Source organism: Mobula birostris, chromosome 4 (assembly GCF_030028105.1).
Source record: "Mobula birostris isolate sMobBir1 chromosome 4, sMobBir1.hap1, whole genome shotgun sequence".
Lineage (NCBI taxonomy): Eukaryota > Metazoa > Chordata > Chondrichthyes > Myliobatiformes > Myliobatidae > Mobula > Mobula birostris.
In genome coordinates, this window is record NC_092373.1 from 159,868,426 (window position 1) to 159,883,132 (window position 14,707).

Genomic DNA, 14,707 nt, shown 5'->3' on the forward strand with positions numbered 1-14,707 from the left:
TGTAGATGGTCTTTTGTGCCTCAATGCATCTCTCCATGATGTTTCTCAATGCAAATATTCCTTCCCTTGTTCCTGAGCCTTTATGAAAACCAAAGTGTGTTTCTCCAATTTGTACCTGATTGTACCTTTCATTCTGCCGAACATTATTTTCAACAGTAACTTGAGGCAGTGAGACATTATGCTTATCGTCCTGTGTTCGTTATATTCTATCGTCCTTGCCTTTTTTGGTAAGGTGATGAATACCAATTTGAGAAAGTCCTCCGGAAGATTTCCTGTCATATAACTGTTGTTTAGTATTGCTAAAAGGTTCGTTTTTCCCTTCGGACCAAGTGATTTCAGAATTTTAGTGGAAATCTTGTCTTCACCGACTGCCTTTCTGACTGGATATTGAACTTTTTACTGTTGGACTTCGGCCACATTCCACTGTGATACAAAACTTGGCGGCACGGGAGGTCGTTCCTGCCTGTGGCCATCGAACGTGCAGCTCCTCCCGTGGAGGGTCAGACACCCTGAGCCAATAGACTGGTCCTGGACTTATTTTCCATCTGGCATAGTTTTGCATTTTGTTGTTTGATTGTTGGGGGTTTTTGTATTGCTATATTTACGCTCTGTTCTTGGTTGGTGTGGCTGTAACAAAACCAAATTTCCCTCGAGACTAATAAAGTATATCTATCTATCTATCTATTTTAGACTCCAAATCGCACTTTCCATCTCTGACATCAATGTTTTAGATTGATTAGTCACTTGATTTAATTGTGGTAAATCCTCAATCCTGCTATCTTCAAATAATTCCGAGATATACTCAACCCATCTGCCCATAATCTCTTCTTTTTCGTAGCATGGATTACCACTACCGTCTTCGATACACCCAGCTGATGGCACGGTCCTCTTTAATTTCGTCATATCCTTTACCCTTTGGTGAAGGCCTCAATAATCATGACTTCGTTCATGCTGCTCAATTTCTTCGCACTGTTCATTCACCCAATTCTCTTTCGCTTCCTTACATTTTCTTTGAATCAAGCGGTGTAGGGCTTTGTAGCATTCATTATCCTGAAGTTTTAGTTTTCTTCTTTCTTCAGTTAACTTTCTCAACCGATCAGTGATCCAAGGGTTATGTCTTTTGCTCTTTTTCCGATAACCCAAAGTCTTTTCCGCAACTTCTGTCACTGTTGTTTTACACTTTTCCCAGATGTTCTCCACTGCCATGTTGCTGCCCTCGTCATCTAAGACTGAAAATCTATTCTCTGTTTCAACCATATATTCGATCTTTTTTGCTTCATCCGTAATGAGTAAATCAAAGTCTATCTTATTTGATGGTTTGACCTTTCTCATCATCTTCAAATGCACACTCAGGTCCAATACCACAGGGTTGTGATCTGTATAACAGTCAGCACCAGGGTATGTTTTCACCTGCTTCACTCCATTCCTGAACCGATTGGGTACTAAAATGTAGTCAATTTGGTTTTTTACTGAACCATTAGGACTGGTCCACGTATACAGTCTCCGTTTTGGCAGACTGTACCAGGTGTTCGCAATCATTAGTTTGTTAGCTTTTGCAAATTCAACCAGTCTTTCTCGGTGGTCATTTCTTTCCCCAAGCCCGAAGGGTCCTACAGTCAAAACTTCTCTTGCGCTGCCAACTTTGGCATTAAAATCACCAAGAATCACAGTTACTTTGTTGTTTTTAGTTGTTTTCATTAGCTTTTCAACTTCTCCATAGACCATATCGACTTCGTCATTGTCATAGTCTGTGGTTGGCATATAGACCTGTATGACGTTAATGTCAAATGGTTTAGTGGAGATTTTAATCATCATCACTCTTTCATTAGTGGATACACTGCCATTGATAGTTCTCGCTGTTTCCTTGTCTATCAAGATTCCAACTCTGTGCTTACGTTCACTTCCTCCTGAATAGATCAGTTGGTATCCCCATCCCTTTTGAGCCATCCCCCCCCGTCCATCTTGTTTCACATAGTCCGAGTATGTTTATCTTCAGTCTTTTCATTTCCATAACCACATTTTCTAGTTTACCTCGTGTAAGAAGAGATCTAATATTCCACGTAGCTATCCTGACATGAGGCTTTGGCTTGTTGACGACCCTGGTAGCTTCATTCCTACTGTTGCCGGACGCGACTCCACTACTGTTATTCGTGGCTCCATTTATTGAGACTGACATATTGGGAAATCATGTACTTGGCAGGCTCAGCAGTGGTTTGCCTCTGCCTTCTGCCGGCTGAGTTTAAAGAGATCAGCACCTCTCTTCTTGGTGATCATCTGCTTGCAGAGAAACCATTGTCTTCCAAAGTTGTAGCTCTTCCGCCTTCCCCACCAGTCTCCTGCTGGGTCCGCCATTGGCCATCGCTCATAACCCCGAGCAAGGGACCCTTACCAGGTGCCACCAGCCGGGTCAGCTGGACCTGGAGCGAATCGCAAGGGAACGGTCGACCACAGAAGGGACTTGTACATCTTCGTATTCTTAAAGCTAACTCCTAATTTATCTTGAAATGCCCTAGCAAGTTAGTATGCTCTATACTGATCTCCCTATTCTCCATATCATTCTCCTTGGTAAATTCTGATATAAAGTACTCACTTATCATCTCATCCACATCCTCTGCTTCCAAGCACATGTCCCCTCCCCTTTGTCCCTGAGTGCTCCTACTCGCTCTCTAGTTCCTTGCTCTTGACGTGTATATAGAATGCATAGGGATTCTTTTTAATTCTACTTGCCAAGGAATTTTCATGGTCTCTCTAATTCAGATGGAAATCTGAAAACTGGGTTTACTGAAAATTTTAATTGCTTTCAGCTTGTTGTTAATTCCACATTGATTTCATTGGTTCAGAACTCCAGATGCCAGTCCAGCTGGCTTGCCACTATCTTCTCAAGGGTATTTAGTGGTGAATGCTAAATACCGGGCATTGCCAGTCATACCAGCAGCCAAGGACAATGTAGAATAAGAGAAAGCTGCAAGTCAATGGGAGAAAGAAAATGGCATACCTTAGCAGAAGGGTAGGAAGCCACTGTCTTTCTGTATTTCATGGCTATCAGAATTGTACTGTACAAGCATACTTTGACAATAAATTGAACCTTTGAACCCTTTTGTAGACAGATACTTCATGGCAGCCATTGGTGTAGTGCAATTGCTCTTATATTCTGCCAGTTTACTCCAAGGCACGAATATTGGCAATTATTTAAAAACGAGTTGATATTACTGCATTGTTCCCAAAGTTTCATTACCTGCAAGTCATGATTTAAATAAGTGGCATACACTATTTAAAATTACAGGACATTCAGCCAGTAAGATCTGCTTGCCATTGTTGGCTGAACAGCTATAGTTGGCAATTGAAAATCATTAGTTGCTGTAATATCCATGCTCATAAAGACTTCTGTGTAATTTGTATGGAATTTCTCTACTCTACATACTTGAAATAATTGCCTTTATGTATGAATAGTGGTTGTCTGAAAATAGTTCCTGTCATTTAAGTTTTAAAATAAAATCTATTTGTTCTGTCCTCACTCCATATTATCCTGCAGGCAAGATGGAGAGTGGAGGAAGCAAGGATAAAAATAGCACTAAAGGCATGAACTTGGATACATGTAAATGCAAGCAGAACTTGGGGGATATTGCACAAAAGGTTCAAATGTCAGTTGTGCTCTGTTGGTGACACCTGCACCTTTGGGTTCACTTCTTGACTACTGTAATGAAGCATTGAGAGTGTGCGTGTTGTTACCTTTCCAAAAGTTGGTAATTGGCTTATTATTGTCATTCAGTATGTACTGAGGTACAGTGGAAATACTTTGTGCTATCGTCATATCAATGCATTGAGGTAATACAGGGAAAAGCAACAACAAAATGCAGTATACCATGTTGTTGTTACAAAGAAAGTGCAGTGCAGCTAGTCAATAAGGTGCAAGGCCAGAACGAAGTAGATTGTGAGGTCAAGAGTCTATCTTATCATACAGAAGGTCCATTCATCAGGCTTATATCAGTGGGATAGAAACTTTCCTAAACCTGGTTATACATGCGTTCAAGCTTCATTCTTCTACCTGATGGGAAGAGGGAGAAGAGAGAATGACTGGGGTGGGAAGGGATATATATATTATGTTCTGCTTTACAGAGGCAGTGAGAAGTGTAGAGAGATTCAGTAGAGGGGAGGCTGCTTTTCATGGTGTGCTGAGCTGTGTCCACAACTTTCTGCATTTCCTTGCTGTCTCAGGCAGAGTAGTTGCCATACCAAGCTATGATACATCCAGATTGGATACTTTCTAAGGTATATCAATAAAAATCGGTGAGAGTCAATGGGGGTATGCCAAATTTCCTTAGCTTCCTGAAGAAGCAGACACACTGGTGTGTTTTCTTGGCTATGGTGTCTACAAACATTGTACCAAGATGAGCTACTGGTGATGTTTACACCTAGAACTTGATGCTCTCAACCATCCCCAGCTCATTATCATTGATGGAAACAAAGGTGTAGCCCCACTTCCTAAAGTTAATGATCAGCAGTTTTGCTTGGCTGATATTACAAGGAGTCAGGTCACTCATCTGAGTGCTGCTGGTACCATGTAACCCAGTACGACCTGTCGCATGGTCGGGTGGTCGGCGACTAAACCAGCTCCCCCACCAGGCTTGCGTGGTGAGGAGGGTGGGTAGACACCCTGTAGGACGAAAAACAAGACCTGTCAAAGGGCGGATAAACCCTCTCATAGGGTCAACAGCAATATAGCAAACATGTGCCGTGAAGCACGTAAAGGGCATCCCTTGCATCGAAGCTTGGTCTGGCCATTCACTGCAACAGAACTTCCCCCAGCCGTCTTGGACCCCACCATGCCGCTGGATCCGGGAGGGGATGTCGAGAGGGTGGGTCTGGACCTGTGCAACCCCCTACTCACCTAAAATCCATTCATGCACATGCTGTTCCTTTCTGAGGAGTGGGGTATAAACCCCACTAACTGACTGAAAGGAACCATCATCATCCTCTGGGATGGATAGCCAGAGAGAGCAGAGAGATTACAGGGAAATTTGCTGCTGTGACAACATGTAACCAGTCTATTTCCTTCCTGTATTCTGACTCCATTTTTTGAGTTTCATCCCATTATGCTGGTGTCATCTGAAAACTTGTAAATAGAGTTAAAGCTGAATCTGGCCATGCAATCTCGAGTATTTAAGGAGAAAAGTGGAGTGCCGAGATGTTAAACTGAAGTGTTTTTTAGGCTGGTGAACTGAGCTGTGTTCAAGGACTCGTCAGAGGATCTGAATGAATAGACCTCCATTATCACGGACTTCTTAAAGTTAGTTGTGGATGACTGCATACAGAGTCTTCCCCAATCAGAAGCCCTGGAATAACCAAGGGATCTAAAATCAGTTGACTCTGGGACTGTAGGAAGTTGTTCTGACAACTTTGGACACGTTTCTTCTGGCTGTGTTGGCATCCTGAATGCATGCCAAGCTGCTCGATCTGCTGATCTATCCCAGGGCACCAGACAAAGCTTTCAGCCAACACTTTCATTATGAACATGGAACACTCACAATGCACTGGAGGAACTCAGCAGGTCAGTCAGCATCAGTTGAAAAGATTAGTCAACGTTTCGGGCCGAAACCCTTCGTCAGGACTGAAGGAAGAACTTTGGGGAGGGTTTGAAGAATGCTGGTAGTTGAAAAAGACAGTAATTTGAAAGAGAAAGGGGTGGGGGAGGGGAAGCAGGGAGGTGATTGGCAGGAGAGCAATGTGCGGTAGTAGAAGGAGGCGGAACTATGAGGGAGGTGATGTGAAATAGGGATAGGGGAAGGGAGGGGGAGGGAATTACTGGAAGTTGGAGAATTCTACGTTCATACCAAGGGGCTGGAGACTACCTAGATGGTATATGAGGTGTGGGAATGACATTCCTCTATCCCTTCCTCTGTCCCTCTTTTTGTAACTGCAACTTGACCTTTTTTATCTTTTTCTCTTCCCTGTGCAGTCTATTTATTTTTGTCTTGCTGACATAGTCATTGTACGTGTCCTACTTTGTATCATTTTCTGCATGTTTCACCTTTAAACCTGCATTGGTCTGCTTTATGTAAGCCCCTGCCACAATGGTAACACAATTTGTTCGGCCTGGCACATTTCTGTTTAGGCATTACAAATTTGTTCTCATTCACTTTCATCCCTGACAGCAACTCAGTTATGTCCCTTTCTGCTGTTTCCATAGATACAGCAATTTCAACTGCTCTTTTAAATGTGAGTTGTGCTTCCATTAGGAGCCATTTTTTTAATGTTTTCATGTAAGATTCCACAAATTAAACAATCTCTCAGTGCATCATTAAGCCCAACACTGAACTGACAATTCTCAGACAACTTGGTTGGAGCAGTCAAATACAAAGCAAGCTGTATGCTTTCTCACTTATTACACTCAGCAAATTTGATACTCGCTTCTCATTGGCTATTTCATTTGCTTCAAAATACTGCTCAATTTGCTCAGAGCCAGTTATTGTTGTGCAATCAAATCTGTCTATCTTTCCAATGTAGCCAGCCATTTCTGCTCTTCTTTTTAAATTTATGATTATATGACAATCTCACCTGGTCCAGGAACACCACTGGGATTGTGAAACGGGCCCAGCAGAGATTGCACTTTCTGAGGAAGCTTAAACAAGCATCGCTCCCCACTAACATCTTAACTACATTCTACAGAGGCGTGGTTGAGAGTGGGCTGACCTTTTGCATCACAACCTGGTACTCCAGCTGCAGTGCTGTGGACAAAAAAGCCTTGCAGAGGGTGGTTAGGGGAGCAGAGAAGGTTATTGGGTTCTCCCTACCTTCTGTCCAAGACCTCTTTCAGAGTCGACGCCTCCAGAAGACACGGTACATCATTAAAGACCCCTCACACCCTCTCCATGAACTGTTTGTTCTTCTGCCATCAGGCAAACGTTACAGGAGCATCAAAACTAAAACCACAAGGCTACTAACCAGCTTCCTCCCACAGGCAGTCAGACTGCTAAATAGCTGCTCTACCTGACTCTGCTTTGGACACTTTTAACTTGCACTGGACACTTATAACTTGATTTTAACTGACATGTGGCTGTTGTGTTTTACTATTTGTTGTTATGTTTATTATTTATTATTTAGTGTTGCGTTTGTTATGTTATGATTGCGCTGCTCCTGAGAAACGCTGTCTCATTCTGCCCTGCAGAGTATGGTTAGAATGACAATAAAGTTTTTTGAATCTTGAATCTTTGAATTATTATATCCTGGAACTCACTGTTTATGAACCTATAAATTCATCTGTTTTCTGCCTTTTTTAAAACTCGAACATCTTTCTCCTCTTCACTGAACCCTGGAATGTCTGCATTCAACAGTATCATACCCTCAAAACTAATCAATAAGCTACAAGATGTAGGCCACAATACCTCCTTGTGCAACTGAATCCTGGATTTCCCCAATTGCAGACCCCAGTCATTTCAGAATGACAACAACATCTTCTCCGTAACTACCACCAGCATAGGTGCACCACAAGCCTGTGTGCTTAGCCACTGCTCTACACGCTTTATGCTAAGTATAAACTGTGAGGCTAAGCACAGTTCCAATGCCATATTTAAGTTTGCGGATGATACCACTGCTGTTGGTCAAATCAAAGGTTGTGATGAATCAGCATGTTGGAGATTCAAAATCTAGCTTAATGATGCCACAACAAACATCTTCTCACTCAACATCAGCAAAACCATAGAGGTGATAATTGACTACACGAGGAAACCAGAGGCCCATTGGCCAGTCTTCATCACGGGATCAAAGGTGAAGAGGATCAACAACTTTAAATTTCTCTGTGTTATCATTTCAGAGGATCTGATTGGGTCCAGTACATAACTACCATTACAAAGAAGGCACAGCAGTGCCTCTACTTTCTTAAACGTTTGCAAAGATTTGGCACGGTTTCTAAAACTTTGACAAACTTCCATAGGTGTGAGAGGGAAAGTACACTGACTGGTTGCATCTTAGCCCGTTATGGAAACACCAATGCCCTTGAACAGAAAAGCCTGCAAAAAAGTAGTGGATATAGCCCAGTCTGTCATGGATAATGTCCTCCCCACCAGCTACATGGAGTGCTGTCACAGGGAAGAGGCATCCATCATCAAGGACCCCCACCATCCAGGCTGCTTCTCTTCTTGCTGTTGTCATCAGGAAGAAGGTACAGGAGCCTCAGGTCCCACAACATCAAGTTCAGGAATAGTTATTTTCTCTCAACTATCAGACTCTTTAACCAGAGGGGATAACTTCACTCACCCATCACTGAGCTGGTTCCACAGCCCATGGACTCACTTTCAAGGACTCTACAACTCATATTCTCCACACTTTTTGTTTATTCTTTTATTATTATTTTGTGTTTTTTTTCTTTTGTATTTCAATAGTTCAATAGTTCCTTTTAATATCAGAGAATGTATACAATAACAACCTGAAATTCTTACTTTCCACAGACACCCTCAAAACAGAAAACCCAAAGAATAAATGACAGAAAAGAACATAAGAATCCCAATGCCCCCTGCTCCACTCACACGCAAAGCAGCAGCAAGCAGCTTCAACTCCCCCCCCCCACCTCCCCCACTTATTCTACCATAAAGCATCAGCATTCCCACCCTCCCCCTGCCCACTGCCTTGCCAGCAACAGCAAAGCCCCCAAAGAGAGACCATGGTCTGCAGTACATCAAAAACTAACTGTTCACTCTAACATTTTCGACATTTCACAAGCTCCCTCTTTCTCATTAATGAGGGAGAGACCGATATCGCTCCTTCCACAGTGAGAGAGGAGGGACAACATCACTATTTTGATGTTAGTCAGTCTGAAGCGTTGCTTTTTATTTTGGGTTCCATAACTCTAGAATTGGCAGCAAACTCTCCCTCACCATTGAGGGAGAGAGAGATCGATTGATTACTGAGTGCAGGGTCCTCCAACAGCCACTCGTGCTGTCTTCGATGTTCCGGCTCCTGCTGCGCTTCAGTTTGTGACACCGGTGAGAATTCGTGTCCACAGGCCCCCAAGGCACCCGACAACCTGAACATACCAAAATGCAGCTGATTGGTGAGCTCCAGGAACAGGAACACACCACAGTGCAGTACTGCAGCTTTGAGTGCTGCTGTAGGTCAAGATCCTGATAGGACCCCAGCCACCCTGAAAAGGAAAATAGGTCCAATATCTCTAGCCCGACGTCCCTAATCACCCACAGTCACATTAGGCATGCATCTCCACATTGACACCACTCCTGAAACCGATACTCCTTGCCTAGCTCCATTATGGGAAGAGATCCCACCTTGAAGAAATGCAACATCTCCAGGTCTCATGGGAATTTCTGTCACACTATCACTTATAGTGGAGGAGGAACATTTGGAATGTTATTACATACCTTGAGGCCATCCCTTGGGAGCAGTTGGATTTCAACATAAGTACCACCTCTCAAATTACCCATCTACTCACCTTATTGGCTAACTCCTGCCCCATGTGTAGAAAAGTCTCTAATTCCCAGATTGACTTCATTGGCCACCACAGAACCCTTTCCTGGAGTTGAAGTAAATCATTTTAAATCTTGGAATACAGCGAAGAAGAGGAAAAAATAAATTATCGAAAATGGTTCATTAATCTGTTTTCACTTTTCTCCAGGCTGGAAGCAATGTGCATAATGTTAGCTCAAGATCTCCCTCTCTCTATTAACAGGCAACTGTTTTGAGTTTATGTACTCAAAGGGAAAACTATACAGAAAGGTCTGAGTGGTCTACAACAAACTGGTGGTAATCTCACTTCCGATTCCAAAATACATGTGTTCAAGACCCAGTGTAATTAGGAGTTGATTACCAGAAGAATTTGTACGGAAATGTTACCATCAGTCAGTTTCTAGGCTAAAGTGTTAATTAGGTGTATTCCCACCCACAGACTTAACTCCTGTTATCTCTGCAGAAGATGAATGAACTTTTTGATTGTTTTGGAAATGTGGTGCAGAAAGTGTAAACTGACGTATATTTTTAGGGTGGAATCTTTACTATGAATCTTTATGAAATAATGACACATTATTTCTCCTGGTAGCTGGCCATCCATATTTCTTTCCTTTGGAACTGGAAGAGTATCTAATACATCTTTGGAGTTTGCAAGCACCTCTCATGGCAAAAAATGAATTCCAAAAGGACTTTAAGAACATGACAATTTCAGGTAACAGGTGTATTTTCCACTGTATCTAAAAACAATACGGCCATATTGATATCCCCAATATTTTGTTACCCTTGGTGGGTACATTTTGATTAAGCTCCAGAATGTTAGTTGATACATCCAGCCAGTGAAATGGTAGTGACACTCTACAAAAGTATCATTATACAAATGTGTGCCCATTCACAAACAAGTGCAATCATGCTGAAGTATCTAATGTGACCCTTACTGACTTATTTTGGTCTACTCACAGGAAGAACTTTGGACATCCTGTACAGTTTTGCAAATTGCTCTGGGCTTCATTTAATCTTTGGACTTAATGCCTTATTAAGGAAGAATCATGTATGGGACAGTTCAAATGCTCAAGAGCTTCTTCAATACTGTGCATTGAAACAGTATAACATGTCCTGGGAACTTGGCAATGGTAAGTTAATGTTGATGTATGCTGAGAAGGAGAGAAAGGGAACGAAGCAATTAAAACCCAAATAGAATAAGTTGTAAAAGTTTATTTTATGATAATGATCCAATATCTTATAACTTCGAGGCCATTTTTCTGTTTAGCTGACAGGTGAAAATGTCCTTTTAAATTAAGTGTTTAGATTTTTGAGCCAAATTATTTTGAACATCAGTCTACCCTGTGGTCAAAGTAATCCACAGGGTGTTCATGGTTTGATTCAGCTTTAACGATAAAGGGTCAGGTGAATTAACATGATGCAGGAGGAACACCATTGTCAGTGAGGTGAAGTGGGATGGATAGTTCCTCCACAACTATATGCACAACTGATCAACCCTTGGACAAAGTTATTGCAATTTTGGGAGACAACAATGGAACTTCACACCTCTTGGCTTGGGAGTAAGGGACTGCACAGTGGCACAAGTGCTGAAGTGGTGTGTCTCAGCTCCAGTGACCTGGGTTCAATCCTGGTGACTGGCACTGTCTGTGCAAAGTTTGCATGTTCTCCTGATGTCCATGTGGCATTCCTCCAGGTGCTCTGATTTCCTCTCCTGTCTCAAAGGTGTGCAGGTTGGTAGGTTAATTGGCCTCTGTAAACTGCCCCAAATAAAGAGTCATAGATAAATGTAGCACAGAAACAGGTCTTTCAGTCCATAGAATCTGCAATCACCATATCCCATTTACACTAATCATATTGCCATCAACTACCGCCACCCAGCCCCAGGTTCTACCACATGCCTACAAACTAGGAGCAATCTAGGCTGGTTGATTAACCTACAAACTTGCACATCTTTGCGGCCTGTGAGGAATCCAGAGCACCTGGAGGAAGCAGGTAGTCATAGAGAGAAGGTGCAGACTCAACACGGATGCATCTGAGATCAGGACTGAGCCCGGTGAGGCAGTGGTTCTATTTGTTGTGCCTTTGTGTTGCCATGGAGACGAGTGGTAGAATCTGGGGCAATTGGTGGGAATCTGGGGGGAATAAAAGGGTGAGATTAGGGTAGGATTAGTTTAAATGAGCGATTGATGGTCAACGGCGACTCAATGGGCTGAAGGGTCTGTTTGTGTGCCGAGTAACTTCATAGTTGCTTGCAAAATAATGTCATAGGGTAATACAGTGATGAAATGGACCCTTCAGCCCAACTCATCCATGCTGACTAAGGTACCCATCTAAGCTAGTCTCATTTGCCCATATCTCTCTAAACATTTTCTGTTCATTTATTTGTCCAGACGTATTTTAAATGTTGTTATTGTACCTGTCTCAACCACTTTCTCTGGCAGTTCATTCCATATAAGTGCCACCCTCTAATTGAAAAAGTTACCACTCAAGTCTCTTTTTAATCCTTCTCCTCTCTGCCAAAAGCCATGCCCTCTGGTTTGTTTAGTTCCCTTTTCCTGGGGGTAAAATCTGTGTGCATTCACCCTATTTATGCTTGATTTTAAGTACCTTCATAAGGTCACCTCTCAGTTGCCTACATTCCAAGGAATAAAATTGTAACCTGCTTACTTCTCCCTATAATTCAGACCCGCTAGTCCTGGCAACATTCTTATAAGTCTATTACACCAATCTGTGCCTCCATTTTGATTGAAGCATTAAGGACCAGCTACTTGTTGCTGCTTTTGATCATCATTGTATTTCTGTACAAAGTAAATCCAGAGCTGAACTACACAGAGCAACACACACAAAATTCTGTCAGCATCCATGGAGAGAAATAAAGAGTCAACATTTCACACCAAAGCCCTTTATCAGTTCTGGGAGGAAAGGGGGCAGAAGCCAGAATACAGGCAGGGGAGGGGGATGAGTACAGGCTGGCAGGTGATAGGTGAAACCAGGTGACGGGGGAGGTGGAAGGGGGAAAGAGATAACGTAAGGTGCTGGGAGATGATGGGTGAGAGCGGTAAAGGGCTGAAGAAGGAGGAATCAAATAGGAGAGGACAGTGGGCCATGGAATAATGGGAAGGAGGTGAAAAAAATGCTATGTAGTTCCTTAACTCAAACAAATTGGGTGTTTGGAGATATCCACAGATAGTTACTGTTGGTGAGCAGGTAGTTAGCAGGAGTTACAGTCAGATAGGCAATGTGTAAAATTGCCATCCAGTATGTTTCTCTCTCTCTCTTGTGTTGACAGAACCCAACAGTTTTGGAAGGAAAGCAGGTATAAAAGTTCGTGGCACTCAGCTTGGAGAGGACTTCCAGCACCTGTATAGCCTGCTGCACACATTCAGGACATTCAACCACACAGGACTGTATGGGCCTGATATTGGGCAACCTCGGAGATGCCCAATTATTACCATGCTAAAAGGGTGAGATTGCCATCAGCCTTGCAAATATCCTTTTGCATGTAGATCAACTGGATATGTATCAGTTTTGCAGTTACTAACCAGATGTGCATTGCTGGCATATAAAGACTTCAACCTGGGAGCTCTCAATCATGAAGACTGACGTGTGTAACTGTCAGAGTGATTTTTAGGTTTAGCACAGGTAGCAATTAACTTAACTGACTTTGGCCACTAGCCGTCAGATTCAAATATGCATTGAAGATTAAGTTTAAAATGCAGACCAGACAGACCAGGAAACAGGCACTTAACTGAATGGTTACATATGCATAAATCCAATCAACATCTCATTGCATGGATATGACAGTAATTCTTTCTTTATTAATCTTTTTATTGATTTAAAAGGAACATAAATACAAACAAGAGGAGAATTATCTCAAATATGTATTATCAATAACAATACAAACCGAGATTAAGATAGACATTATCAAAATCATACATATTGTTAAGCTAGTATAAAATATATAATTAAAAAAAAGAAATCAGCGATTCTCCTCTCATCAGTTCGTGAAGAGGAAAGCAAAAACATTGAATTTTAAATGAAGAAAAAAACCCCACTACACTATATAAAAGAAAAGAAACAAAAAAAAAAGGGACTGGGCAGTCCATTTTAAGGATATGACCAAAAAAAAGAAAGACTTTCTGATCAAATCTAAAACTTCGAAAAAAAATTGGAGGAGTAATAAATCAAATTAAGTGAAAATATTGTATAAAAGGTTGCCAGATTTGCTCAAATTTAAAGGATGTATCAAATGTCCGACTTCTTATTTTCTCTGAAGTTAAACAGGACATAATGGAGGAGAGTCAATAAAAGACCGTAGGTGGATTAGAATCCTTCCACTTCAATAAAATGGCTCTCCTAGCTAATAAAGTTGAAAAAGCTATCATATGTTGAGCGGAAAAAGGAATATTTCCTGCTTCTGATGGAATAATCCCAAATATTGCCGTAAGCAAATTAGGTTGTAGATCCAGATCCAAGACTTTTGATAGCATTTTAAAAACATCTCTCAAAAGGTTATCTAGCTTTATACAAGACCAATACATATGAGTTAAAGTGGCCACCTCAGTATTACATCTGTCACAAATAGGATTGATATTGGAAAAAATACGTGCTAGTTTATCCTTTGACATATGCGCCCGATGCACAACCTTGAACTGTACCAAGGAATGACGGACACAAATAGATGTGTTATTAACCAAATGAAAAATTTTACTCCACTGATTATCTGAAAATGACTCTTGAAATTCTGATTCCCAAGCACGTTTAATTTTATCATTAGATATCATTTGTGAGTTCAATGACCTTTTATAGATTATAACTATCCACCCTTTTTGAAATGGATTAAAATGAAAGAGAGCATCTGTCATATTAGGTAGGTAAGCAAGAGGGTAATTTGGCAACAAACCATGTTAAAAATTCCTAATTTGTAAATATCTAAAAAAGTGTATATTAGATAAATCATATTTATCCACTAACTGAGAAAAAAAACATTAAATAGTCCCCTAAAAACAAATCTGATAAAGTTATTATTCCCTTGGTTTTCCAAATTAAAAAGGTCTTATCCAAAATTGATGGTTTAAAAAAATAATTGAGATGGATATTACTAGAAAATAAAATTAGTTAACTGAAAAAATCAATGAAACTGAAACCAAACTCTTAATGTATGTTTAATAATGGGATTAAAATCTTGTCTGCTAATCTTAGAAAACAAAAAGACAAGAGGAGCTCCCAGTAAAGAGGCCAAACCAAGTTTTCC

At 41.3% G+C, this 14,707-nt stretch overlaps 1 protein-coding gene across 1 annotated transcript in view; it reads left to right on the forward strand.

The window, feature by feature from the left end:
- hpse (heparanase) overlaps positions 1-14,707 on the forward strand; it is a 38,503-nt gene that overhangs the window by 5,893 nt on the left and 17,903 nt on the right. The window contains exons 3-5 of the mRNA XM_072256334.1: positions 10,043-10,165; positions 10,413-10,583; positions 12,743-12,917. Coding sequence (XP_072112435.1) covers positions 10,043-10,165; positions 10,413-10,583; positions 12,743-12,917 — 469 coding nt within the window. The remainder of the gene's footprint in view (positions 1-10,042; positions 10,166-10,412; positions 10,584-12,742; positions 12,918-14,707) is intronic.